Here is a 26,566-nt window from a genome sequence, read left to right on the forward strand (position 1 = left end):
AGGTCCAAACGTGATCCAAACATTCATTTTCCCATCTTAAGTGGTGGACGGTCCAGGCACTCTGTATCATTAAGTATCTTTGAGGCTTCTGCAATGCGCAAGTCTTGGATTTGCTGCCATTTAAATAGCAAATGCTGGCAGATCTTCTTGGAGTTCCTGGCATTTACTGGAAGTATCCAGGCCATTGGAACTTTAAGTGCAGCACATTAGTGTAGCCACGCAGGTTGATAAGATAGTTAAGGAAGCCTATGGGATATTAGGAAGGATGTGGAAGCTATGGAGATGGTGCAGAGGAGATTTACCAGGGTGTTACTTGGATTGGAAAATGTCTTATGAGGCAAGATGAGTAGACGTGGGACTTTTTTCTTTGGAGCATAAAGGTTGAGAGGAGACTTAATAGAGGAATACAAGATTATGAGAAGCATAGATAGGGCGGACAGCCAGCGTCTGTTTCTCAGGGCAGGAATAGCAAACACCAGAGGACGTGTACAAAGTGAGGGGAGAGAAGTTTAGGGAGACATCAGGGGTAAGTCTTTTTACATCGAGAGTTGTGAGTGTCTGGAATACCTGGCCAGGGATGATGGTAGAGGCTGAAACATTAGAGGTATTTAAGGGTCTCTTAGACAAGCTCATGGATGGAAGAAAAGTGGAGGGTCTAGTATTTTCTTTAAGGAGTATATAGGTCGGCACAACATTGAGGACCAATGTGCCTGTTCTGTGCTGTAATAGTTTATGTCTGTGTTCTAGTGGTTAGTGCAATGCTGTAACAATGCTGGTGACTGGGGCTCGAATCCGGCAGTGACCGCAAGGAGTTTGTACTTTCTCTGTGTATCTGCATGTGTTTCATCCCAGGGCTCCAGTTTCCTTCCACTGTTCAAAATGTACGGGTTGTAGATCAATTGGGTGGCATGGGCTTGAGGGCTGAAAGGGCCTGTTACCGTGCTGTCTGTCTTAATTTAAAATTGTAATTTTTTTTAAGCTTCTATCATTTTAAGTTGTTTATTGTTACGGACAAGAGTATAATTGGCAGTCCTGAACTGAGTTTGGAAATGATAATATCCACCACAAAAGTTATTTTTCAAAATCTCTTTCTCCTTTCAATGATTTCCCTCAAATTATTTCATGTCCTCTGGTGCAATTCTAAGGCTAATGGCAAACCTCTCTGTTCGTAAATCAAATGTCTACTTCATGTATCAACTCAGAAAATGTATGTCGAGTGATGGGAAATTGCTCGTGAGTTGGTGAGCTTGTTCAATGGGAACGACTGAGGAATAGGGTGAAACACAATACTCTGCAGATGCTGATTGTAATAAAAACATTAAAATTCTGGAAGAATTTACTCCACAGGTCACACAGCATCCAAAGGAGGTAGGGATTTAAAGGTTCCAGGCCCAAAGTGTTGGTTATATATCTTTACCTCCTTTGTCCTCCAGAGTTCATCTTGCAATTTTGTGTTTTTAACAAACTGGGGAATGGGATGGGTTTTGGTGTGTTAAGGAATGGAGCTGCTTGATATTCCTTTAACAAGGTGGGCTTTTTTTAAGCATAGGGCAGCTGATACCAATTGATGATTTTTTTTTTGCCAACCTACCTAATTGGTTAAATCATTACCCGTTTTGACTGGAACCTTTATTCATTTTTACCAGTCAGAATTCTACAGTTAGTTGACATACTGAGCCATCAGAAAGCGAGCCAGCTTTATAATTAGTAATATTTAATGCTAACATAAAGTCATTAGTTTTATTTTGCTCCACTCATGCCATAATCTGACCTCCTGTGTTCAATTGGAGAAATTAGAAGAATGTTGATGAAGTGAGGCCATCCAGCAAATTAAGCATTCCCAATGATGGTGTGCTGCATTCAGTTTGGATTTTGTTAGTTACAATGAAATAAGTTGAAAGAGATTCTGTTTGCCACACGAAGCTCATTTAACAATTACTTTTTATGCTGAGACAGCAATGTGTCACTATGATTTGAGTAATTGGGCGATCCGCAGAAAGTGTCAAGCAACTTTGATAAAATGAAGTTCATAAACTGAAGTAAAAATGTATTTTGTTATAAATTGGGTCTTGTTGTTGCAGTACTAATTAAAGTTTGGCTGACAACCTTTGCTTTTTTTGTTGGATTTTACCAAATATTGAAATTGTGACCAAAGCTGGTGATTGAAGATTGTACTTTTTAAATCTGTCCCTAGATGATTTATCATTACATTTCATTTAAATTCTTGAATACTTCCTTCAGTAGAAATGCAGTGAAAATTTAGTGTTGGTTTAATGGATGGTATAAAATGCATAATAGCCTCCATTGGAAGAATTGTGTGGCAAAGTCAGTGAATCTATTTCACTTCAGCCTTTATTCACCCTTGACTGATACATTAGAGGGTGAAACCTTTTTTTTTTACAGGCTGGACTTCTGTTTAGAATTTCTAGTCTGTCAATACTTAATATATCATCCAAAAGATAGCACCTCTGGCAGTCCAGCACTTCCTGGAGAAAATGGAACTTGAAATCAGAAACCCTCATAATGAGCTAAAAACCTAAACCCCACCATCACAGCCAATATTCTAACTGGATGAGTTCACAGAAAATGTGGTTGCTTATCACCTAATTGGAAATATAACTGCAAATGTCCAGTCACCTCTATGGATAATTTAATTAGGTAGAATAATGATTGCATTTCTTTGCATTTGATGCATTCTTCAGCAGATTTTCACTGATGTTACTGTAGAATAGAATTTCCAATGTGAAATACGCAGTTAACATTTATGTTATGTAGTTTTGCATCTGAAACAATAACAACTCACCAGCTGAATGCTCTTGTCTGGTATGTAAAACAAAAAATGTTGTCAGGTATGCAAGGCCAGTAATGAAATCAAGGCACAAAAGGTATCACAAGATAAATAAATGTAGCCTGGAAATATCCCTTCTGTAATAATTGGTTCTCCTGTGAGACTAATAAGATTTTTGGTTGTATTTTCAAAGCTGTGACATGATTACGAGTCCCCATAGAAAAGAAATGAGAATTAGAAAAATCATCCAAGCCACAGAACCTTGTTGATTCCCCCCTCAACAGCGCTGTTTTAATTTAGACCTTGACACGTTGAGGTACGAGCTGGTAAACGATAAGTCCAGAATTATTGTCAGGCTAAAGATTAATGTCGGGATACAGCTGTGATTCGGGAAGAATCTTGAAGGCAAAAATATCAGAAGATTTAAACAAGTAGATGAATTAAATGCTCTTTTTCATTATCTTGGCGAACGAGAGAATGTAAAGGATAACTTTAGAGTTATGCAGTATTTCTAGGTGGGTATGTTGCCAACCATCAGAATCAGAATTTATTGCCATGAACAAATCATAATATTCGGTACTTTGCGACAGCATCATAGAGCAAACATTCATATTATAACCATCTTACAATATTACTATTAAAAATGCACGAAAAGTAAGGCAGTGTCTTTGGTTCATTTGATTATTCAGGAATCTGATGGCATTGGGGAAGAAGCTGTCCTTGTGCCGTTGAGTGCTTGTCTTTAGGCCCCTGTACCTTTTTTTCGATGGTAGTAGAGTGAAGAGGGCATGGCCTGGGTGGTGGGAGTCTTCCATATTCCATACATCGATATTCCATGATGTCCATTGCCAGAAGAATCAAGGAAATGAAACTTAGTCTTAAATGTTATAATATGATAATCAGATGAAACAAAATTTCTGTGAATAGTCAAAGCAGAAAACACTGGAAGTACTCATCAACTCCAGCAGCATTTGTGAAGAGATGAACAGTGCTAATATGTCTGATCATCAACCTTTTATCAAAGCTGTATTCTCATTTCAGGTGATCGGTCATAGACTCCATCTGATCTGAGCTATTTTCAACATTATCTATTCCAAGATAATTAACACCCCCATTGATGGGCATTTCTGTCAGTGTCACAATTTGTATTGAAGGTTATAAGCATCTGAAAAGGGGGTGTAGGAAGAAAGATGGGATTAAATGTTCAAAACAATAATTTAGATTGCAATTCAATCTAATTTTTAATTATTTGAACAATACCTACAAATATGTTTTTAGTAGTAAGTAATAAAAATCTTGTAAGCATGCATATCTTATGTTAAATATTCCTTTAGAAATTTCAATATCCATGTTGATATTGGAAACGGACAATGTAAACTGTTGTGTAATTACATTTTTCCAATGAAATTGCTGGAACACCTCAAGTTTGCATTTCTGATGCTACAATCTGTACTCCACGGGAACTCCTTTCGTGCAATACAAATTTTCATTCTTTGTAAAAGAGAGATTTCCATTGTCCATAAGCAGAACTGAAAACTCTTAGCCTTTTTATGTGGAAAGAGGTTTATGATGATGCAATAATTAAGAACATCTTTGTAATAGTTTCTCTTTTTATCCTTTCATCAAAATAAGATTATGAACAATTTAGCTGATGAAATTGTCTGAACACTATTGACTGACCAGCTGCTTTTAGTTTTGGTTTTCATTTATTGCCTATTAATCATATTGAAATGGAGCAGGAAAATAATTTAAAAAAAACAACTGCATACAGTTGATAGACAAGATAATTTAACATCGATGAAAAGTGTTTTGATCAGGAACTGCAAACTGGAAAATAAAATTGCCTTTCACTGGTATTCATGTAAATGGCTATTATCATAAATATTTCAAACACTAAAGGTGATTTGCCACTTCTAATTTATATTTTTTCTATCTACCTTTCTGTTTTAATTTGAAATGAGGAAACATTCCTAATGATTTGTAATTGTTTTTTATAGGTCAGTCAAGATCTATACCCCAGGGCGGAGGGAGCCAGGAACACCAGCAACACCACGGCATACACCAGCACGTTTTGGACTTTGATTGATTTTTAAAACATTTGTACAAAAGCTGTCAAAAAATTTGTGTCTTTAAATTTATATTTGTATATTGTAAGTGAGAGATGAAACTAATCTACATTTTCTATTTCTGTAGCAAAATAAATTGGGTTTTTTCATTTTGTCATTGTAAATTTATGACCACCGTTCAAGTAGGTGCAACAACAATCTTGTTACAGTCATGTTGAAGTTTGTACATTGAATAGTTGATCTGTGCTCAAAGAGGATGGCCAACAGTTACTTGCAATGCATACAAGTGGACTGCACGTTCCAATAGATATTTTAGTGATTAATTTTTATTCTGGACTTGTTTCATTGTTGAAATGTGACTCATTTTAACACTGTTTAAGATTTGTATTTTAAGTCCTTGAAGTTGTTTTTGCTGCTCAACATTGGTAAGTGAAATGACAAGATGGAGGTATTTCAACTGTAATATAAAACATTGCTTTTCGTAAGGAGAATAAGTGTACAAGAGATTCCTAGCTGGACTACGTTTTAATGTATCTTCATCTACAAGTGATCTTTTTAACCAATTAATATGTTGTCTCAAAAGAAAAGGAAATCACCAATCTTTAACACTTTAGAATGAATGAAAATAATCTATCACAAGGGAGAATAGAAGTCTAGTGGAGAATCAATAGTATTTTCCAAGCAGTTGAAACATATTCCATGGACTGCAAAAATTATTGGATATTTTGCAGCTTGCATTTTTTAAATCTTTCCTGTTCTTAAATTTGTCAAGCCAAACTGGTTTCTGTGTTTCAATATTTTTTGTGAAAGGTTCTTTGAATGTATTTCTGCAGAAGAGATTAGCAAGATGATGCTAGCATTCACTATGTATCGGTAAATTTAAAAACCAAAAATGATAGAAGTTCTCATCGCATGAGGTAGCATCCGTATAAAAGTTAACGTTTCAGATCATTGACTTTTAATCAGAAAGATTCCTAAAGAAGATGAAAGTGGTTTTCAAATTTGATAAAAAGTGTGGAAGAAGCCTCCAACTGGAAGATCTGACATAGAATAAAAAGATGAAGAGATTAAATTACCACAGGGATAATAGGACAAGATAAAGAAAAACTGAACTGAGCTTTTACTTTCTGTAGATGCTGCCTGTCTGGTGTGCGTTTCTTGAATATTTTTATTTCAGATTTCCTGTACTTCGGAGAAACAAAACATCAATTTGTACTGAATTTTTAAAAAATTTAGACATACACGTGGTAACAATTTACACCCAATGAACCTACACCAGTACATTTTTGAATGGTAGACGGAACCCGGAGCCCCCGGGATAAACCCTTGCAGACATGGGGAGAATGTACAAACTTTACAGACAGCATGGGATTTGAACCCTGGTTCCAATTGCTGGTACTGTAAAGGTGTTGCACTGACCATGACAGCAACCATGCCACCCAATTATAAAGTCTCAAAAGAAAGTTTTCCTGGTGGAATCTTCTAACAATGGAATTTAAAATGTTTTTTTTTAAAGTGGCAAAAATATTGAACTTGCAAATTTTTGAACTTCAGAGATTAGAATTATTGGCTGCACCTTGTTGATGTATTCATTTGCATTTCAGTTTATGAACACTAATTTGTTTCAGTGAAATGAAATAAAATCTGGAGAGAGATTGCCTTAAGAAACAACCCCATAATCAAGGGAGAAATTAAAAGGAAGCAGGATTTTTGCAATAGAGAAGCTCAGCACCATTAAGAGATCTCGAGGAGAACCATGAAGGTTTGGTTTCTTTAGAACAAAGGTGGCTGATGTGAGGTTGGTTAGATTTATAAAATAAGGGATATAGGAATTAATGGATAGGACCTTGACCTTCAACATGGCATGGATTTTGCTGAGTGCTGGCAAGCTTGTATCTCCTTTGAGAATTTAAATCCCCAGTTTCGTAGTCAAAATTAACTGTTAAACCCATAAAGTTGATGTTTTACTGTGGAATTTCTGCCAGGTTTTACTTGGAGAAGGATTTGCAAGCTGTTCATTTCAAAAAGAGATTTTGGAGCAACAAAGAAAATAAGGTGAATTACATTTTATAATTGTGCTTGTAAATTTTTTCATTGAGTATTATTTATTCACATTTACCATTTTAATTGTTTATTTTTAATAGTTGTTGAATATTCCTAGAGCTGGTACAATTTTACCAATTTCCATTTTTCCAGGGGAGTTTTCGGAGTTATTTTATTATGAGCTGATTACATGGTGATGCCATTGTGCCACTGGGTTCTCACTATGCCTACTCTTCTGTATGCAAGCAAGATAAGTGTGCAGTATTGATGTACAGTATTGAGAAATGAGTGGAAAGGCCATCTCCATTGCCACATTGTGATCCTGATACTGTTTCGGTGTTATCTGTAACTGTAAGTGGGGTTTGAGATTAGAAGACGGTGCACCCAGGAGCTGTGGAAGCTGTTAAGAATTTTTTCAACAGAACCTGTTTGAGATGCTGCCTAAGGTAAACCTCCAAAGTTGCCACTTCCAAAGTTTTTACTTAACAAAAATGCTTAATTCTGAAATTGAAAAATATTGCAAAAATCTATTACACAATTTATTGTTCATCCTGAAAATTGGTGTGATTTACTGCCTCACTGAGTGCATCTTCCAAGTTGAATATATAGTCTCCCTCAGACAAAGGTAGAGTGTTGACCAATGGTCGTCAAATATTGGAAGGAGAGCTGGAAAATTTGAATGCTACTCACTATGTATCTTGTAACATCTGACAGAAGTTATTTAGTACTAGTCCCTCGGTAAACATAGAGTTAGCTAGTAGTAGTAACTCTCTTAAGTCCTCATTATAGAACATTTGATGAGGAATGGAATACACAAGTCAATAAATTAGCATACAACACACAGACAGGAGACCTGCCAAAACTGTGCCATTCTCCTTTCTCAATTTTTGTGATTATGTTTATTACTCTAACTATATTATTCAGAAATTTATTCTGCCTCAACAGAATTATTACATAACCCTTAATATCTGAGACAGTTTTACAATCAAGATGGGTTTTTATATTTTATTTTGATTTTCATATAGACTTGTAAGATTCAAACAATATATTAACATTCACGTAATTTTCAGAATCTGTATTTATTCCCCCCCCCCCACCCCCGCCCAAATAAATTACATCGATACAAATTCTGGTGGGGTCAAAAACCCGTACAGAAACCTAGAAAATAACAATCAAAAAGGCTAAGTAACAAAGGATAAGAAATTAAAAAGAACTTTAAATCATTTAAATTAAAAATAAATTTTAAAAACTTGAAACTGAAAAAAAACATGTTGCCTGTGCCATGTCCCACTTCCTTGATCACATTCATTTCCCTGCTGGGACAGATTGCTACAGTACCTCTATATTGAAAGGGGTGGGGCTAATCAATAGGTGTGTCAATATTTTTCAAGTAAGGTTGGTACACCTTAACAAATGTGCCATGTTTCTTCCTTAGATGTATGTGAATTTTCTCCAGGGGAATGCAATTCTGTATTTCCAGATTCCATCGTGAGGTATTTAGTTGGGAGTCAGAAGTCCACGAAACCGCTATACACTTCCTGGCTACTACCAAGGTGACTTTCATGAATTAAATTTAATATTGGGACATTGTAAAACTCACATCCCCAATGTCTCCCAGAAGGTACACATGGATTCTGTGGAAAATCACTTTTGTAATTTTTTAAAGAAAAAAATGATCTCACCTTTGTACATAGCCAGGTGGAGTGGACAAAATTTCTAACCTCCACGCCACATCTAAAGCACATTTTGAACTTTGATTTGTGTAATTTTTGTGGTGTGAGGTACAATTGGTGCAAGAAATTATATTGCACCAACCTGTATCTGGTGTTGATGACTCCAGTCACGCTGTCTAGACATGGGTCTTGCCATCACTCTTCATTGATTGTTGTGCCCAAGTCCGACTCCCATCTCTCCCTTGACCTGTGTAAGCCTGGCTTCGGGCCCTCACTTTGGAATATGTAATACATCTTAGAGATAAATTTACACACATTCCCCTTTTGAATTAGAATCTCCACGTTACTATGTCTAGGTAGAGTCATAGATGTTCCCAATTTTTCCCTTAAAGAAAAACCTTATTTGCGGATAGCAGAAAAATGTTCCATTAGGCAAATTGTATTTGTTCCTCAACTGCTCAAATTACATGAGCTGCCTTTGGTTGTAACAATCCTTGATACACATGATCCCTTTCTGGCACCAGGTGTCCAGGATTTTATTACCCACAGTCAAGGGTATTAAGTTTTTCTGGAGACAGCCTCATCTTCAATCCAATACTTTGATTTATTCTTTGCAACATCTGTGTTAGTTTGGGGTCATCTGTTTTCTTTGAAATTAATTTAGTGTTCCATTTATATATAAACTCTCCTGCTATCTTCACCTATTGTATGTAGTCCAATTTGTGCCGTGGGGCGGGGGGGGTGGGGGCGGCAGTGGGGGCTCCCTCAAAGAGTGAGCCGATAAACTTGCTTGGCCTACCCAGTAATAAATTTTGAAATCAGGCAATTTTAAAACTCCCAAATTATAGTCCCACGTCAACTTTTCCATGGACAATCTAGCCACTTTACTGTTCCACAGGAACCTTCTGACACATTCATTGAGCACCTTAAAAAAGCCCCAGGGCAGTGAAATGGGTAACGACTGAAAGAATGGCACTGGAGCCTTGGCATCACTTTCATTATGACATCGTTAACTCTGGCCACCTGTGTTATGGGCAGAGTCCTCCATCGAGCAAGGTCCTCAATCTTCTGGAGCAAAGGGAGATAATTGATTTTGTATCACCGATCTTTGTCCACTTTTACCTCCAGATATTTAATACCTTCCTGTGACCATTTAAATGGATCTCTTTATTGATATTGTCTATAATCCCCTTTTGTCAAAGGCATAATTTCACATTTGTCCAGATTTACCTTGTACCCCAAGACCTTCCCATAATCCTCTGGAGTAGTCCTCATCTTAGCTAACAACTCCCCATGTTCTGTCAAATATGCTAACATCAGCAAAAAGGTTGATTTTTGTTTTCCACCTGGCCCGCCCTGAACCCCTTTATATGTGGATCCCACCGAATGGCTTCTGCCAGCAGCTCAATTGCCATTATGAACAGTCCTGAAGATGATGGACAGCCCTGACTACTGGACCTGCTCAATGGAAACACTGGAGACATCTGCCCATTTGTAATAATCTTAGCTTGGGGTGTACAATAAAGTGTCCTCACCAAAGTAATAAATGTTTGACCCAATCCAAATTTTTCCAGTAACTTGAACAAAAAGTCCCACTCTAATCTGTCGAAGGCTGCCTCTGCATTCAGAGCTATAGCTATTCCTGGATCCACCCCCAACTGTATTGTTTGCTGGTTGTCTTCTTTGTACAAATCCAGCTTTATCTGGATTTGATTCATTAATTTTGGCAACTATTCTGCCAATCAATTGGCCAATGCTTTTGCAATGATTTTATAATCTGTTCAATAACGAGATGGGTCTGTATGAAGTGGGATTCAATGGGTCCCTGCCTTTTTTTTGGAATCACTGTTGGATTGCTGTTGAGAAAGACTTGGAGGGTTTGCGCCTCCGCCACCTGATCCACCACCATCATAAGAAGTGGCATTAAAAGATCTTTGAGATCCATATAAAATTTGGTGGGGAAACCATCCTCCCCTGGTGATTTGCCAGCTTGCAAAGACCTCAGGTTTCATGCAATCTCCCCTTTAGAGAAAGGGACACGCATTCCTTCTCACTCTTCCTGATCCAAATTTGGTAATTCCAATGAAAGCAAGAAATCTATTTTGGTAGGATCACCCCCTTACTCAGATTTATAAATTCCTTATAAAACATTCCAGATATTTTGTTTATTTCTTTTGGTTTATGTGAGATATTGCCTTCACCTGTTTCAATCACATTAATTGTTCTTGAAGCCTTCTCTGCCCTCACCTGCCAGGACAAGACTTTATGGACAACCCTCCCCCAGCTCGTAGTACTGCTGTCTAGATCTTAAAATCTACTTTTCTGTCTTGTATATTTGTAACATATTTGTGCTCTTTATTCACCAAATTCTTGTCTTTTCCTTCTGTGCCTGCTCGCTGATAATCCTTTTCCAGTTAAGCTGTCTCCTGTTCTAAAGCATTAACCTCCTTCATGTGCCCCTTTTTGATGCTCATGGTATATCCAATTATCTGGCCCCTTAAATAAGCCTTCAGTGTGTCCCATATTAGAAAATTATCCTCAGTAGAGGGGCAGTTTGTCTCACAGAACCATTCTATTTGAGCTCTAACAAAGCTATTAAAAAATCTAGTTTTCCCAACAGCAATGCATTCAGGTGCCATCTATACACCGAGGCCTCCTTATCTTGGGCATGTGAATTTTCTGTATTTCTGTGGATTCTGCACTTTTAAAATAGATATTCTGCATTTTTAAAATGATTTCAGTGTTTTTCACCCATTCGCTCACCAGCACTGTTGCCTCTACAGCTGTGAGTGGCTGTCCAATTGCATGGTCACTCGCTGCTCCCTTCCTCATTGTTGTTTAGATCGATGATGCATGAATGGCATGCCGCGAGAGAGGAGGGCTGTGCATGTACACCTGCATTCACCTGGCCGGGGCAAGTGAGCACAGTGAGTTGACACATGGTGGTTGCCCGTTGTCTGCCTCTGAGGTGGCAAGAGTTGCTGCTCTATTCAGGTAACTGCAGCATTTGAGGCTGCCTTAACTGAAATTCAAGCTGTAATGGTTTGAGAGGTCAAAATCCTGAGCCTGGGGAGCTGGCCTGTGAATGGATGGTGCAATGAAGGCAAGGGAGGTGATGGCTGTCCTGTGAAAGGAGCCTCTTGCCTTCCAGAGGGTTTCCCTGGGTGCTGTGTGTAGAATAGAATGGCACTATTTAGAGGTCTGATGCAGGGGTCGTAATTACTGTCTGGGGATTAAGTGCAGATTGGGCAGGGTTGCTGCCTGGAGATTGGGTTCAGATTAAACACTGGCTCAGTCTGGAGATTGGGTGCAGGTTGGGCAGGGGCTCTGCCTGTGGATTGGGTGCAGTTTGGGCAGGGACTCTGCCTGTGGATTGGGTGCAGTTTGGGCAGGGGCTCAACCTATGGATTGGGTGCTGATTGCACAGAGGCACTGCCTGATGATTGAGGATTGGTTGGGGAAGGGCATGACCTGGGGATTGGGTGCAGGGTAGTAGTTGGAGTTGGGGTCAGGAAAACCAGATACACTTGTTTGAGCATAGATCAAGCAGGAACTGCTTGGTGATGTGGAAGGGGCTTGGAATCTGGGTACAAATGGTAGTGTCTATCTGATCTGAGCTCACTGTAAAAAAAAACCAACTGATATTGTTTAAAATTACTAGTTTTTTTAATGGCTTGAAACAAGCAATTTTGTGTGTATATTTTCAAAATTTTTCCTCTTTTGTTGACCTCATTCACATGCCTGTTATCTGGCATTATAATGGATAAAGTCAAGGGTGAGTGGATTCATGGTAGCTGAGCCATGCACTCGGTTTCCACTATACTATCCTCCAATTGGGCGGGCACCAAAAATAAATAATTTCTAGTGTAGGAATCATGTTGACTTGAGTCAAAAGAGTAATTCCATTCAGATTCAGCCATCTCCAGACATCTGTGAGATTCAGCTCTTTCATAAACGCCAGGGTAGACTCAGTAGACCTGGCCCATGGTTTTTTTTTTGTTGACTTGTCCATGACAGGATCCAGACAAAAATTGAACCCCCCCCCCCCCCCCCCCCCCCATCAAGACATTCTCACACCCTTCAGTTACTTTCAAGAATATATCTTATATAAATTTTTCATCATCGAAATTCGGGGCAGATATGTACATAATGTCCAGGATTCTGAGTATATTTGACAATGCATAATCACAAATCTCCCACCAGATTGGTGATCACACCCCAGACCGCCATTGGAACATTCTTCCTTAGCAGGATAGCCACTCCTCTGGCTCTGGAATTAAAGATCGACGACGCCACCTGGCCCTCTCTTCAATTTTATGTGTTCTTGGTTTGTAAGGAGAGTTTCCTGTAAAAATACGATGTCTGTCTGCATTTTTTAAAAGTGTGCCAAGACTTTATTGGACCATTCATGTTAAAATTTACAAATTTAATTGTCTTATCCATTGCCCCAGAACCCTTCTAACATTATCCTCCCCTTTTTTCCTGATCCTTATCTTCCATCCCTTTTATTTGTCATAGATCTCTGGAGCAGACCACCATGCTCCAAACCAAACTTAAACAAGCTTAAAAAAATTAAAATCCACAATTCATTTAAAAAAACAATAGCTCCCCCAAGTCTACCCTTTCCACCACTAATACCCAAGATTTGGTGCCAACTCCCCAGACACTTTGAGGTGTACTCCAGGGGTGTCAAACTCAAATTCACAGAGGGCCAAAATTAAAAACTTGGACTAAGTCGTGGGCCAAACTAAATATTTATTGAAAATTTTCAACAACATCTGCATGTTTTCTCGTCTTTCAACATATGTAATGTTGAACTTTTTCTTATTAAAATAAATGTTTAATAATAGTTTTGGTTAAACTCTTTCCAGAAGAAGCATTAACAAATGAGAAATAAAATATTCAATAAATAATATTTATTGAATATAAATAAATATTCTATAGCCTTTAAGCTCCTTTTAAATGTTTTTTTTTTCACAAGCCAAAAGTCAAAAAAATAACAACTTGCTTCAATGGCAAACAGGTTTGTCTTTTAAAATGATGAACATATAGTCTGCCTCCCACCTGTCTTGAAATGTCCTGCTTTCTGTCTTTCGTTTGGCCATTTTTCGTAAGGGGTTTATTACACGTGAGTTGGGCGACAGGTCACAGATGCTAATGAAAGTAGAGAGGAGGTGGGGATGATTGGCGGGCTGACAGGCCGGCGCCAACACATTTGCAAAGCATTCTGGGATTTGTATTAGCCGTGCATGCGCTATACTGGCGCGGCAGCCAGCGGGCCAGCTCTAATACATATTTGATATGATCTTGCGGGCCAAATATAATTATATCATGGCCCAAATTTGGCCCGCTGGCCTGAGTTTGACATGTGTGGTGTACACAATGTACCCATTTGTCTCTTACTTGTTCCCTCCCCTCTTTGAGCTCTCCGTAATAATTCTTCACTTAACTTGAAGTCATATTTGAACAACAGGCACTTTCAGGCAGGGAAAGCACCCGTCTGTAAAGGCAGAGGTTCTTTGCCCTCACGCCTAAGATGTACCTTTCTGAATGTGCCATGGCTGGCTTGAAGGCGCCGATTCCAACCCTTCTCAGGGAAGGGTGGGGGGGGGGGGAAATCATAGGTAGGGAAGATGCCATTGCTTTGTCGCATATTTATGACGCGTGGCACCACAGCACCAGTCGCCTCCATCAGCTCCAGAGGACACAATGAGGGGCCTCTTGATATGAATGGGATGCTAGAGCAGCCTTTCAGGGCTGCTGTCAGAAAGGTAAGTTTCAAGTTTTAGATCCACTCTTGAAGCCAGCCTCCAGGCAGAGCCCTGACATGAAATGGCCTAATAATACAACAAACATGTTCCCCACTATATTCATAGCTCTTACAATATGTACAAATAGTCTTTCCATTAATTCCCCTTTATCCCCTTATTTACATTTAGTCCTGAGATGCTGGCAGGGCTTTTACATAATTCATTGCCTTGCTATGATCCTTAAAAAAACCTTTTTCTCCCTGTTATCTTCAGAGTTGCTGAGTGAAGAGGGCATACTCAATTCTATTTTGCCGAAGATTTCTTTTTACTAAATCAAATTCCCTCCTGTCCCTTAAAAGCGGTGCTCTAATACCCGGTTAGAAAAATATTTTTACTCCCTTGTGTGCCACCAGACCATTCCTTTCCTTCGCTCCCAAAGGTTGCCACCCTCTGTCCCAACAGCAAAGTAATCTAACCAGAAAAAAGTGGACCCAGGTTAGGGGAGGGACAAAAGACTGGTGGGCTCCTTCTAATTCCAAATCGTCCCCAATTTTTCCCCTCCCCAGCATCTCTGGAATACACTTTTTAAAGAACCCCACCAAGTCTCTCCCTTTCATCACCTCCTTCACCCCCATAATCCTGATATTCTTCCTGTTGTAATTTTCCAAGGAATCTATCTTTTCCCACAGGCTCTCTCTCTCTCAAACATCCATTTCATTCTCTCTCTTAGTCTTTCCTCCACCCTCAATTCTTTTACAATTAAAAAGTTAAATGCAAATATGTTACCATGTGAAGATCTTGGTTGCTTTAAAAAAATATTGAATCCTCCTTTGGGCATATTATTAATCACAGTCACTGGTTAATTTCTGTAATTCTTTGCTTCATTTCGTTAATTGAGATACTAATTGAAGGTTAATTTAAAGATATTTGCAGGAATTTGTCTGACTTTCTTAATTTATGGCCTCAGTCATTAATGCACTTCCTTCCCTCCCCCAATGGATCCCTGATTTCTCAATTAACATATTTATAACTCAACATGTTTATTTACATAATACATAATGAATTTAATTCTCTAATCTAGGTCATGGTTCAATTGCTTTTCTCATGAGTATTTACTTATTGAGGTATTCTTAGTTTGCATGATCTGCTCTGCTCTCATCTCTTCATCTTCATCTAAACTCACTAATGAACTGAAAATTCAATGGACTAACTTCCTTTATGAAAATCAACTATTCATACTAACCTGTTTTACATTGCATGAAAGTCAATAGTTTACACATTGGAAAAATCAGGCAAGGACAAATGAACTGGATTTCTTGGGCGTGGTTGGGAGAAACTTGAGAGGTGTCCTTAGTAAAAACTTTAGAAATAATAATGGGTATAATCTATTTGTACTCGTCAGGAAGAGCACATCTCGAGGCCTTATGTAAATTAATTAATAAGTCAAATTGGGAACTCAGAAGAAATGTGTTTATGCAGTCAATAGTAATAAAAATGTGGAATTCAGTTCCATGTAATTCAGTAATTGAGACAACTGATACAAATGCATGCAAGGGGAAGCTACTTCACATTTGGGAAAAGAGAATTAGGTTAGGAGTTATTGTTGTGGGAGTATGGAAGTTGCTTTAGATAAGATTGGGGGTACTCAAGTAGAGCTTTGGATTGATTGGACGAGGGTAAATGTTCTCTGTCAGCCATTCTCAGCGGGGACCACAGCACATTTAAGGAGGAGTCACGAACTGAAATCATAAAAAAATATTTTTTAGGTAGTTAATAGAAGAGGAGAGCATAAGAAACCAACTAAACTTGTTTGTTTCACAGGGAAGGGGGCCCATAAACTTTGAACAAAATCCTAAGTGGCTCATCACCAAAAAAAAAAGGACAAGAATGGCTGGTCTATGTGATTTCAAGTTAAAATTCTCATTTAGAAATGTGTCTCCGATCGTGATGCTTTATTCATCGTTTCCCCCAAGAAACTGTTGAACGTGTTGGTTTTGTTTATATTGTCTTGCTTTGTAATTGTGCACCTTGAACTTCTGTGATCATCATATCTTATTGTACAATAGGATTTGCACTTGGGAACATAAATATCATTTTACAATTTAGCAACATCTTGGGGGAATGATGCTTTATCATTTCGAATTGCACACAATTTTGACCCTTAGCTCGTTTTTAGAAGTTGACTTTCTCGTACAATGTTTTCTGTTTTGATTTTTATTGGAGCTCCGTTCTTGTACAATCTGATTGCCTTAATGTCATAGTGGTTGGTTAATCTGCCACAGCTATTAACCTTGCCCTTTTCCCTTTTTAGAAAAACCTTGATAGTCCATTTCTACATCTATCATTCTACATCATTCTCTTCAAGTGATATTTACCTCGGAGTCCAAGGTAATCCACATTAAATTGTGGGCAAATTTAGATCACTAAAGCAAGATTTCATTCTGAGCTTTGTTGCAAAATGAAAGCATGTCTAAACTCAGGAGCTTTGTTTGCAGTTGAAAGAAGGCGAGTTGTCTGAGGATAAATCTTTCTTCTCTAAGCCATCAAAGTTCAAATACAGGCCATTCAAATACAGGCCATTCAAATACAGGCCATTCAAATACAGGCCATTCAAATACAGGCCATTCAAATTTTTCTTTGGCTTGGCTTCGCGGACGAAGATTTATGGAGGGGGTAAAAGTCCACGTCAGCTGCAGGCTCGTTTGTGGCTGACAAGTCCGATGCGGGACAGGCAGACACGGTTGCAGCGGCTGCAGGGGAAAAATGGTTGGTTGGGGTTGGGTGTTGGGTTTTTCCTCCTTTGCCTTTTGTCAGTGAGGTGGGCTCTGCGGTCTTCTTCAAAGGAGGTTGCTGCCCGCCAAACTGTGAGGCGCCAAGATGCACGGTTTGAGGCGATATCAGCCCACTGGCGGTGGTCAATGTGGCAGGCACCAAGATATTTCTTTAGGCAGTCCTTGTACCTTTTCTTTGGTGCACCTCTGTCATGGTGGCCAGTGGAGAGCTCGCCATATAACACGATCTTGGGAAGGCGATGGTCCTCCATTCTGGAGACGTGACCCACCCAGCGCAGCTGGATCTTCAGCAGCGTGGACTCGATGCTGTCGACCTCTGCCATCTCGAGTACTTTGACGTTAGGGATGAAAGCGCTCCAATGGATGTTGAGGATGGAGCGGAGACAACGCTGGTGGAAGCGTTCTAGGAGCCGTAGGTGATGCCGGTAGAGGACCCATGATTCGGAGCCGAACAGGAGTGTGGGTATGACAACGGCTCTGTATATGCTTATCTTTGTGAGGTTTTTCAGTTGGTTGTTTTTCCAGACTCTTTTGTGTAGTCTTCCAAAGGCGCTATTTGCCTTGGCGAGTCTGTTGTCTATCTCATTGTCGATCCTTGCATCTGATGATATGGTGCAGCCGAGATAGGTAAACTGGTTGACCGTTTTGAGTTTTGTGTGCCCGATGGAGATGTGGGAGGGCTGGTAGTCATGGTGGGGAGCTGGCTGATGGAGGACCTCAGTTTTCTTCAGGCTGACTTCCAGGCCAAACACTTTGGCAGTTTCCGCAAAGCAGGACGTCAAGCCATTCAAATACAGGCCATTCAAATACAGGCCATTCAAATACAGGCCATTCAAATACAGGCCATTCAAATACAGGCCATTCAAATACAGGCCATTCAAATACAGGCCATTCAAATACAGGCCATTCAAATACAGGCCATTCAAATACAGGCCATTCAAATACAGGCCATTCAAATACAGGCCATTCAAATACAGGCCATTCAAATACAGGCCATTCAAATACAGGCCATTCAAATACAGGCCATTCAAATACAGGCCATTCAAATACAGGCCATTCAAATACAGGCCATTCAAATACAGGCCATTCAAATACAGGCCATTCAAATACAGGCCATTCAAATACAGGCCATTCAAATACAGGCCATTCAAATACAGGCCATTCAAATACAGGCCATTCAAATACAGGCCATTCAAATACAGGCCATTCAAATACAGGCCATTCAAATACAGGCCATTCAAATACAGGCCATTCAAATACAGGCCATTCAAATACAGGCCATTCAAATACAGGCCATTCAAATACAGGCCATTCAAATACAGGCCATTCAAATACAGAGCCTGGATTTGTATTCATTTCTATTTTTGTGCAGATGACTTGACCAGTGGTGAAGGTTATACGGAGCTGACAATAGTCCATGATGGTTTGAGGTTATTAAATAGAATTGGATTTTTGCAGTGAAAACAAGTCATTTTTTTAAACATTGGATAAGAATTAGGCTATTATATTCTTCCATGTACTGCGCTATTCCATTATATTTTGGCTGAGCCACCGTGCATTGTATCTCCAGCTATTTGCCTGACTTCTACTGCTTAAATTGGATTAGTATCATCAGTTTTTGTTTGGGGGGTGGGGGGGGAAGAGAATTCGAAATCATTGTGTGAACCACTCATTTCTAGCATCATCTCTGAAAGGCTCAGTTCTATTTACCTTACTTGTGTCTTTTGCTGGATGTATGCCAGGAGAATGTTTATTTCTTTCCATAAATACATTAATAATTGAAGCTCTTCATTTTTTTTTGTTGCCCATGAAGTTGAGGTGACATGCTGCCTTGAAATGTTGCAATCCTTTCGATCATCGAATCACAGAATCATCCAGCATGTTGTATTAGGTAAGGAGTTCCAGGAATTAGGTTAGAGATGAGGAAAGAACACTAATATTATTTCCAAGTCAGGTCATGAAGGGGAATCTGCAGATGGTGTTCTTTTGCACTTACTTCCCTTTTTCAACTTGGAAGTTCATGTGTTTGACTGGGGCTATGAAAACAGCCATGTATTTTGTAAGTTGTACATCTGTGCTGCATCAGTTCAGGTTTATTGTCATGGAATTGTCTTTAGTACAACCTGAAAAGACAGCGTTCTCTGGTTCTTAGTGCACAAAATGCAAATGCACAACCAGACAATATATACACAGACAAATGATGCATATCCAGTACATCTATGTTCTGGCTCTAAAACTCCTGTATCTCTCTCCTGACAGAAGTAGCTGAAAGATGCTATTTTTGGGGTGGTAGAAGTCCTCACCGATTTTGCACACTCTCTCCAAACAATGATCCTGGCAGATCATGATGATTGAGGGGGAGGGGGGGTGGAGGGATGGAGACCACAATGCTCCTTTCTGCAGCTCTTGTGGTCCTGTGGATTGACAGTGATGGAAGATGGATGATGTGCAAATGAAATAAGATGCTTTGTCCTGGACCAGTCAAGTTCATGTATTGACCTGGTTGTACTCATTCTTTGACTTGTAGATGATGATAAGCTATGGAGAATAGAGGTGAGTCACTTGCTTTATGATAACCAGCCTCTGACCTGTACCTTGTAGCTAGGTTTTATTCCACTTCCACCTAGTGTACTTGGCCTGACCAAGAGTGTCAAGGCAAGGTGGTTAGATAAACTTGTTGAAGATGGATATTGCTGGGCACTTTGCTGCAAATGTTGCTTTCTTCTTAAGCCATGTCTGAAGAGATTTATTATCCATGATTTTCTATTCAGGGGTATGCAATCCCTGATCTATGACAAATTGATCTAATTTACCCTTTTGGCAAGTCTGGGCACTGTATCCTTCAATGCCTGCAGTACAGTTTGTTTTCCAAACTTATTTATTTTTTGTAATCCGGGTGTCTCAAGAAGGTCAGTAATTATTTCCCAGTCCTAATTACTCTCAAGAAGATGTAGGTGAGCTGCCACTTTGAATTGCTTCAGTTCTTAGGGTGAAATGTACCCAAAATATGGCTGTGCAGGATTTTGAGCCTGTGATGAGTCAGGAACAATCATGTATTTATTTCAGGATAGCAAGGAACTTAGACAGGAACATGTTGGTGGTGATATTCCTGTGTGTGAAATTCCTGTCTCAGTAGTGAAGGATGCTATTTGGGGAGGTACTCGAGGCATAGCTTTGGCGAGAAAATGCAGTGCCTTGTTGACACTTCAGCATCTATGGCAGCGATGAAGTGGAATCAGTTAAGCGAACTGCTTTGCCTAGATGGAGCTCTGCCTAGATCCAGCCTTTGACCTTCTCTAGTAGCTTTGATCTGGCCACATAACTATGATTTTCAAACTATCTCCCCCCCCCCCCCACCCCCAAACTCACATTCCACATTAAGTCATAAGTGCTCTATGATTAGTAAGAGATTGTTTCAGGAGGTATGTGAGTGGAAAGTAAAACTTCTGTTTTAATCGTACCTAATTGACTCGTTATGTGCACTGTTTCATAACTCCGAAGGAAATGGCCTAATGACAATTTTTCTGAAGCAAAATATTTCAGTAACAATTGGGTCTAGAGCAGTGATTCTCAACCTTCTCTTCCCACTTGCATAGCATCTTGAGTGATCCCTTACCAGTTTGAAAACCACTGAATGGAACAGCTATTCTCAGTGAGGACCACAGCACATTTAACAGTGAGCCACAGACTGAAATCATAAAATATTTTTGTTGTTTATGTAGTTGGTAGGAGAGAAGTATGCAAGAAACCAACTTGACTGCTTCACAGGGAAGGGGGCCCATAAACTTTGAGCAGAGTCCTGAGGGGGCCACAGCCAAAAAAAAGGTTCAGAGTGGCTGATTTAGAGAATTGAATAGAGTCATCCAAATTGGGTCTCTTTTGAGTTCCATGCATCATAATTTCTAGACCTTTTTCTTAACTCCACACTGATCAGATTTTTAAATTTTATTTTGAAGTATTTGATCACTAGTTATTAATAATTTCCTTCTTTCTTTCTTTGGCTTGGCTTCGCAGACGAAGATTTATGGAGGGGGTAAAAAGTCCACGTCAGCTGCAGGCTCGTTTGTGGCTGACAAGTCCGATGCGGGACAGGCAGACACGATTGCAGCGGTTGCAGGGGAAAATTGGTTGGTTGGGGTTGGGTGTTGGGTTTTTCCTCCTTTTCCTTAATGGGCTGCTAAATTACTCTGCTCTGTTGTTTCCTTGCATTTATTCTTTTGGATCCAAATGTGTTTAAATGTGAGTGTGAAATTATCCAGAATTTAGTTGATGGTTCTTGCAACTATCTACACCCATGTGCATTGCATTGATATGGTGGCTTTCACAATTTCAGAATGTCCTGACATGCTACATCTAACAGCTGGTGAAGTATGTTTTGAACTGTGAAACTGTTGTTTCGTAACATGTTCAGGTTTTTTTTCCAAGGACATGACAATGATTCAATAACAACCTGTTTCCGTGTGAACCATTGATTGCTTTATTTTTGGTTACAACGCACTAATTGTAATGCAAAAGCACAACTTGTGCCTTAACCAGATCAAATAGACTGCTATTTATTTTCTTGCGAGTGGCTTTAAAATCCTCCAAGTCTTCTGAAACTGAGTGTGTTCAGCCAAAGCTAGCATTAGTCCATCCAAGTGTATGCTGCCTGCTTTCGGGAACCTTAAATGTTTCTCTGTGGCCTTTATATAATTTTGGCTGCATTCTGGGGTATGCAGCTACTAAACAGCACCTTGTTTATTTATTGTAACAATTTGAGGCCTCAACAGATTGTCATGAAATAGTATTGTCCTGGATGAATTAGCTGACACTTTGTTCTAAGCCCCTTTCACACTTGCATCCCAGTAAATCGGCTGTTCAGTGTCCCGGGTTAGGAATGGGGATTTGGCCTTTCACTCTAGACCACTCTTAACTGGGATACTGAACACTTACACACTTGCAAGGGGTTATCCCTGGGGTTTGGTCTGTTCTATCTTTAAAAGGAAGTTCCTGCAATGCAATTGCCAGTTTCACACTTGCCTGATCTCAACGCTGGTGTCTGCAGATGCCGGGGATTGAACTGGGGGGTTAGAGGCCAGCAATTCCCGCCGTGAGATGATTTTGCTTTCACACTTGCCACTTTAAAGGCCGATTGGCCTTGAAGGATCATTGATAAATGTGAAAGGGGCTCGACTTAAAAGTGTGTTTGAGAAAGTGCTGCAGATTTCTGATCTCGATTGCTCAATTCCACAAATCCTTCTGTAAATGACGCATAAATGGAATCGAATGTAGCAATGTAACAATGACAGGAATGTGTGGACATGAAAGTAAAAGTTGGAACAGACTTTGAACAGGTTTCCTTTTGTAAATAATTTATTGTGAATAAGATATACTTTTAGGGAAAAAAGAATTTTGAGAATGTCAAAGCGAGCCTTAGATACTCTTGCAGTTAAACAGATTTTAAAGGTTTACAAAATTAAGTATTGTAACCCTTGATTATCCTCTATTTTCTCTTGATTTGTACATGTTAGAATTACTATTGATCATTCGGTGCCTCATTTTATAATTGCTTTATTGAAGGAGAAAGATAAGGATAGATGGTGAATCTTAAATTTTAACAGCACCTTTCTTGTCTCTATGTTATCTGATCACATTGTTAGTATTCTAAAAGTCTAAATATTGCAGTGATGGGTGATTCACCATGGTGACATACAGGAGAGTAAAGATATCGGAAATGAGCAGCAAATCATCTGCTGGAGGGACTCGACGAGTCAGGCAGCATCAGTGAAAGAAAAAAATGGTCATTTTCAGGCCAGATCCCTTTGTCGAGACTGAGAGTGCAGAGAGAAGCCGGTATAATATGGACAGGATTAGAGATGTTGAACAGGGGCCAGTGGAATCCGATCAAGAGAGACGTGAAAAATGATAGGCAGAGACAGTTGATTGGCGGGTGCTAGATAAAAGGGAGGGAGAGAGAGGAAGTAAAGTGGTCAGGTGGAGGAAGATCAGTTATTGAGGGTGATGTAGAGACAGGCTCCTGCTGCTAGAATCTAGTCATGATGTAATGAGGTCAAACAATCTGCTGGAAGAATTCAGTGTGTCAAGCAGCATCAATGGGAGAAAAAGAATGTCGATGTTTCGAGCCAAAGTTTCATGAGGATAGAAGAAAGTGTACAGGAGCAGTATAAATAGGCTGGGGTGGGAGGGATGAGGCAGGTCCTCCACACAGGATTATCTGACTAGGCAGAGATGGAATATTAAGGGAAGAGGCCAAGGAGAGGCTGATGCCAGTCAAAGGGAGAGGGGACAAGAAAAGATGAGTCACTGAGATGGTGGACAAAGGCTGAAATCTGATGGATAGAGAGGGTAAGAATAGTGGTATAAAGAGAGATGAGATGGAACTGAAAGAGTGGAGAGAGCAGAAGAATCCAGTGGGGAGATGATGGGGTAGGAGAAGCATCAAAGAAGGAAGGGGATGAGAATGTGTTGAGTAGTGATGGTTCATGGAAGAGGGACCAAAATGAATGGGGGAAGGGAAGAGCAGAAGGGATACAGAAGAAGTGAGGGGGCACATTACCTGAAATTAGAAAAGTCTATGTTTGTACATTGGACTGTAGGCTGCCTGGGCAGAATATGAGATGCTGTTCTTGAAGTTTGGATTGGACCTCATTCTGGCAGTGGAGAGGGCCCAGGATAGACATTGTTGTGGGAATAGGGATTTAAAATGGCATGCAAATGGAAACTCAGGATGACCATTGCACGCAGGTCGTCTGGAAGGATGCCATTCCCTACTCCCATTTTCTCCCCTTGTCCTCATCTACCACCCCACCAGCCTCTACATCCAATACATTATCCTCCCCAATTTCTGCCACCTTCAATAGGATCCTACCACCAGACACATCTTCCCTTCTCTTTCCGCTTTGCAAAGTCCCTTCAGGATTCCCTCTCATCCCTTCCCACCATTTTCCACTTTGATACTGTAAGAAATGCTGCATTTTCACTTGCACCTCTTTCTTCACCACTGTTAAGAGCCCCAAACAGTCCTTGCAAATGAAACAATGCTTCAGTTATTGACTCTTTTCAAGTTGATAAATAGCACATAATTAGCAATAAGTGATAATTAATTTCTCAAGTGCCTGTCACAGTAAAGATTTTGCATGTATTAGATGATGATAGAATGGAATTATAAACGTTTTAATTTCAAAATGCCTTGTGTTGAGACTGTTACTCAATTATATTTCGGTGTTAAGAAACAATTAGATATTTCTGATCAGATGCAACTTTTAAGTGTTTTCAATCATTTTCTGGAGATATCGAGTTGGATTTTCAGTATTTCCAGTAAAACTATGTCCAATTGTTAATAGACACCAGTTGATGTTAACCAGATTGGTTAATTAAATGATGTAGAAACAGAAAAGGAATATTTGATTGATGCTCAATCAACCAGAAAGATGAATTGACATGTTCTATAATATGGTGGAATGATATTCTTTCTCTTGGGTGACATTTTAAATTGTGAGGAAACAAAAACAAAAATTATATTTTATGCTGAAGATATTGAAATAACCTTTGCCTCTTCCATCCCATCTTCATTGTACATTTGATTAATTTGTTTTCTGCCCATCCAACAATGGAACAAGTGCTCCTTTGATTTGCTTCATGGAGGGATGTGCCATCACACTTTTGTCAACCATCCATTTGGTTTTAAAAAAAGTTCAAAGCTCCCAATTTGAAACTATTTGAACTCCACATTTGTTACAGATTTGTCTGACTTTTTAGATGTAATTATTGTGAAAATTTCAAGGCTTGTTTTTCATTCAAAACACAGTTTGCAATGTTAATGGAAACTCTCAATGGTGTTGGCTCATTTTCTGAAGCAGAAAACATTTCAAAATCATAACACATTTCAACAAAAGCTGCAAGATTTCAAATTTTCAATCTGTTTGTTCACGAAGGAATTTGTTTTAGCAATCTCCTTTAATTCTCATCTTTGCTGCAGTATTTAAATATAAAATTAATTTCCTGGATAGACATTGATGCGCTATCACTAATTCCAAAGACTAGACGTTCCTTGACTGATAGGCTTTTATCACCATAAACAGAAGGCACATCTCATGTTGCTGACCCGAGACCTGAGCTTGTTATGGTGTGGCCGCTTTTATTAGGGGAATAAAAGGGGGAGGAACCACAGGTACAATTAGCAAGGGGCAGGCCGGCCATACACATGCAAACAGTATTAACGGTGGTTCCACCACAATCATTAACCAGAATACCTACCTGTAACTGGGTAAGGGACCAGTTTAGGGATACTTAAAAGGACAAGAAGATGTAACTGTAAAAATGCACAAAAAGGACTTGAAAACGTTGAGTGTCCATTTCTCTCCACGAATGCCATCTCACCCATTGAATCCCTCCAGTTTCTCTTGGTTTGCACAAACTTTGAACATTTGCAGTTTCTTGCGTCTCTGCACCACATGAGGACTGAAGACATCCAATATTATTCAGTCATTCTGGTGCTTGGGATACTCCAGGAATTCCCTGATCCATGAATAAGAAAACTCTTGTCTCAAACCTGATTAAGAGGAGCAAGTTGTCTTGGATTTTTAGTGTATTATGTGGTTTTCAAGCGATCTTTGCATGATTGATTCCAAAATCCAACAATTTATTGTGGGAATTTATGAAAACATCTTGGGAAAGTATTTTTTTTAAAAAAGGGCCTTTTTAGGGAAAACTATGACAAATGGCAGGAAATCTGAAATGGATTTCCTTCGTTTTGATCTGGGTGCTGTCTACTTTTAGAAACATCTTGTGGAGATGGTTGCAAGTCTGATCATGCATTTTTTTTCTCCCTTTGGGTGAATATTTTAATGTTTTCTGTGCAGCTTGCCCTCAACTTACAACCTATGTAAGTTGCGTCCTCCTGCACATATGACCAAAATTTGAAAAAAAAAAATACTGTACATGTGCTGAGATTCTTCATTAAAGGTTCATTTGTTGAAACTTAAAAAAAATTGCTTTAATAGCTCATTAAGACATGTAAATCTGACTTACGACCAATCCTTCAGTACATTTGTAAGTTGAGGTCTACCTGTGCACTAACTACAAAGTATCACCTAATAAAATGTATTTTTAACATTTAGAAATCTAATATATATGAGTTGGTATCTGGTGCTTTTGGGTGTTGATGCCTGAAATGAAACCGGGTTTTAATTTTAGTTTATCAACTACTATTTATCTCAACTATTTTTTTTCTCATCGTCTGTAATGGATCAAGCCATTTCTTTTTGGAAAAGCAAAGGAATTGTCTATTTTTTGGATCTGTTTATAGATGGATTTTTAATGCCCTTTGATATAATATCTAACAAATATAATATACCCAAGTCGCTTTATTTAGATAATTAGAATTTTTTTGAATAAGATATTATCTAACTTTGCTATTATCATATTAACATGTTTTGGTTGATACTCATATTCA

General features: G+C 39.1%; 1 protein-coding gene across 2 annotated transcripts in view; it reads left to right on the plus strand.

Annotated features, from left to right (window-relative positions):
• Positions 1-5,006, plus strand: part of dhx38 (DEAH (Asp-Glu-Ala-His) box polypeptide 38) — a 99,604-nt gene extending 94,598 nt beyond the window's left edge. For both annotated transcript variants that reach the window (XM_069901302.1, XM_069901303.1), the window contains exon 27: positions 4,786-5,006. In XM_069901302.1, coding sequence (XP_069757403.1) covers positions 4,786-4,870 — 85 coding nt within the window. In that variant the 3' untranslated portion in view covers positions 4,871-5,006. The remainder of the gene's footprint in view (positions 1-4,785) is intronic.
• Positions 5,007-26,566: the final 21,560 nt, after the last annotated feature.

The sequence above is a fragment of the Narcine bancroftii genome, chromosome 10, assembly GCF_036971445.1.
Source record: "Narcine bancroftii isolate sNarBan1 chromosome 10, sNarBan1.hap1, whole genome shotgun sequence".
Classification (NCBI taxonomy): domain Eukaryota; kingdom Metazoa; phylum Chordata; class Chondrichthyes; order Torpediniformes; family Narcinidae; genus Narcine; species Narcine bancroftii.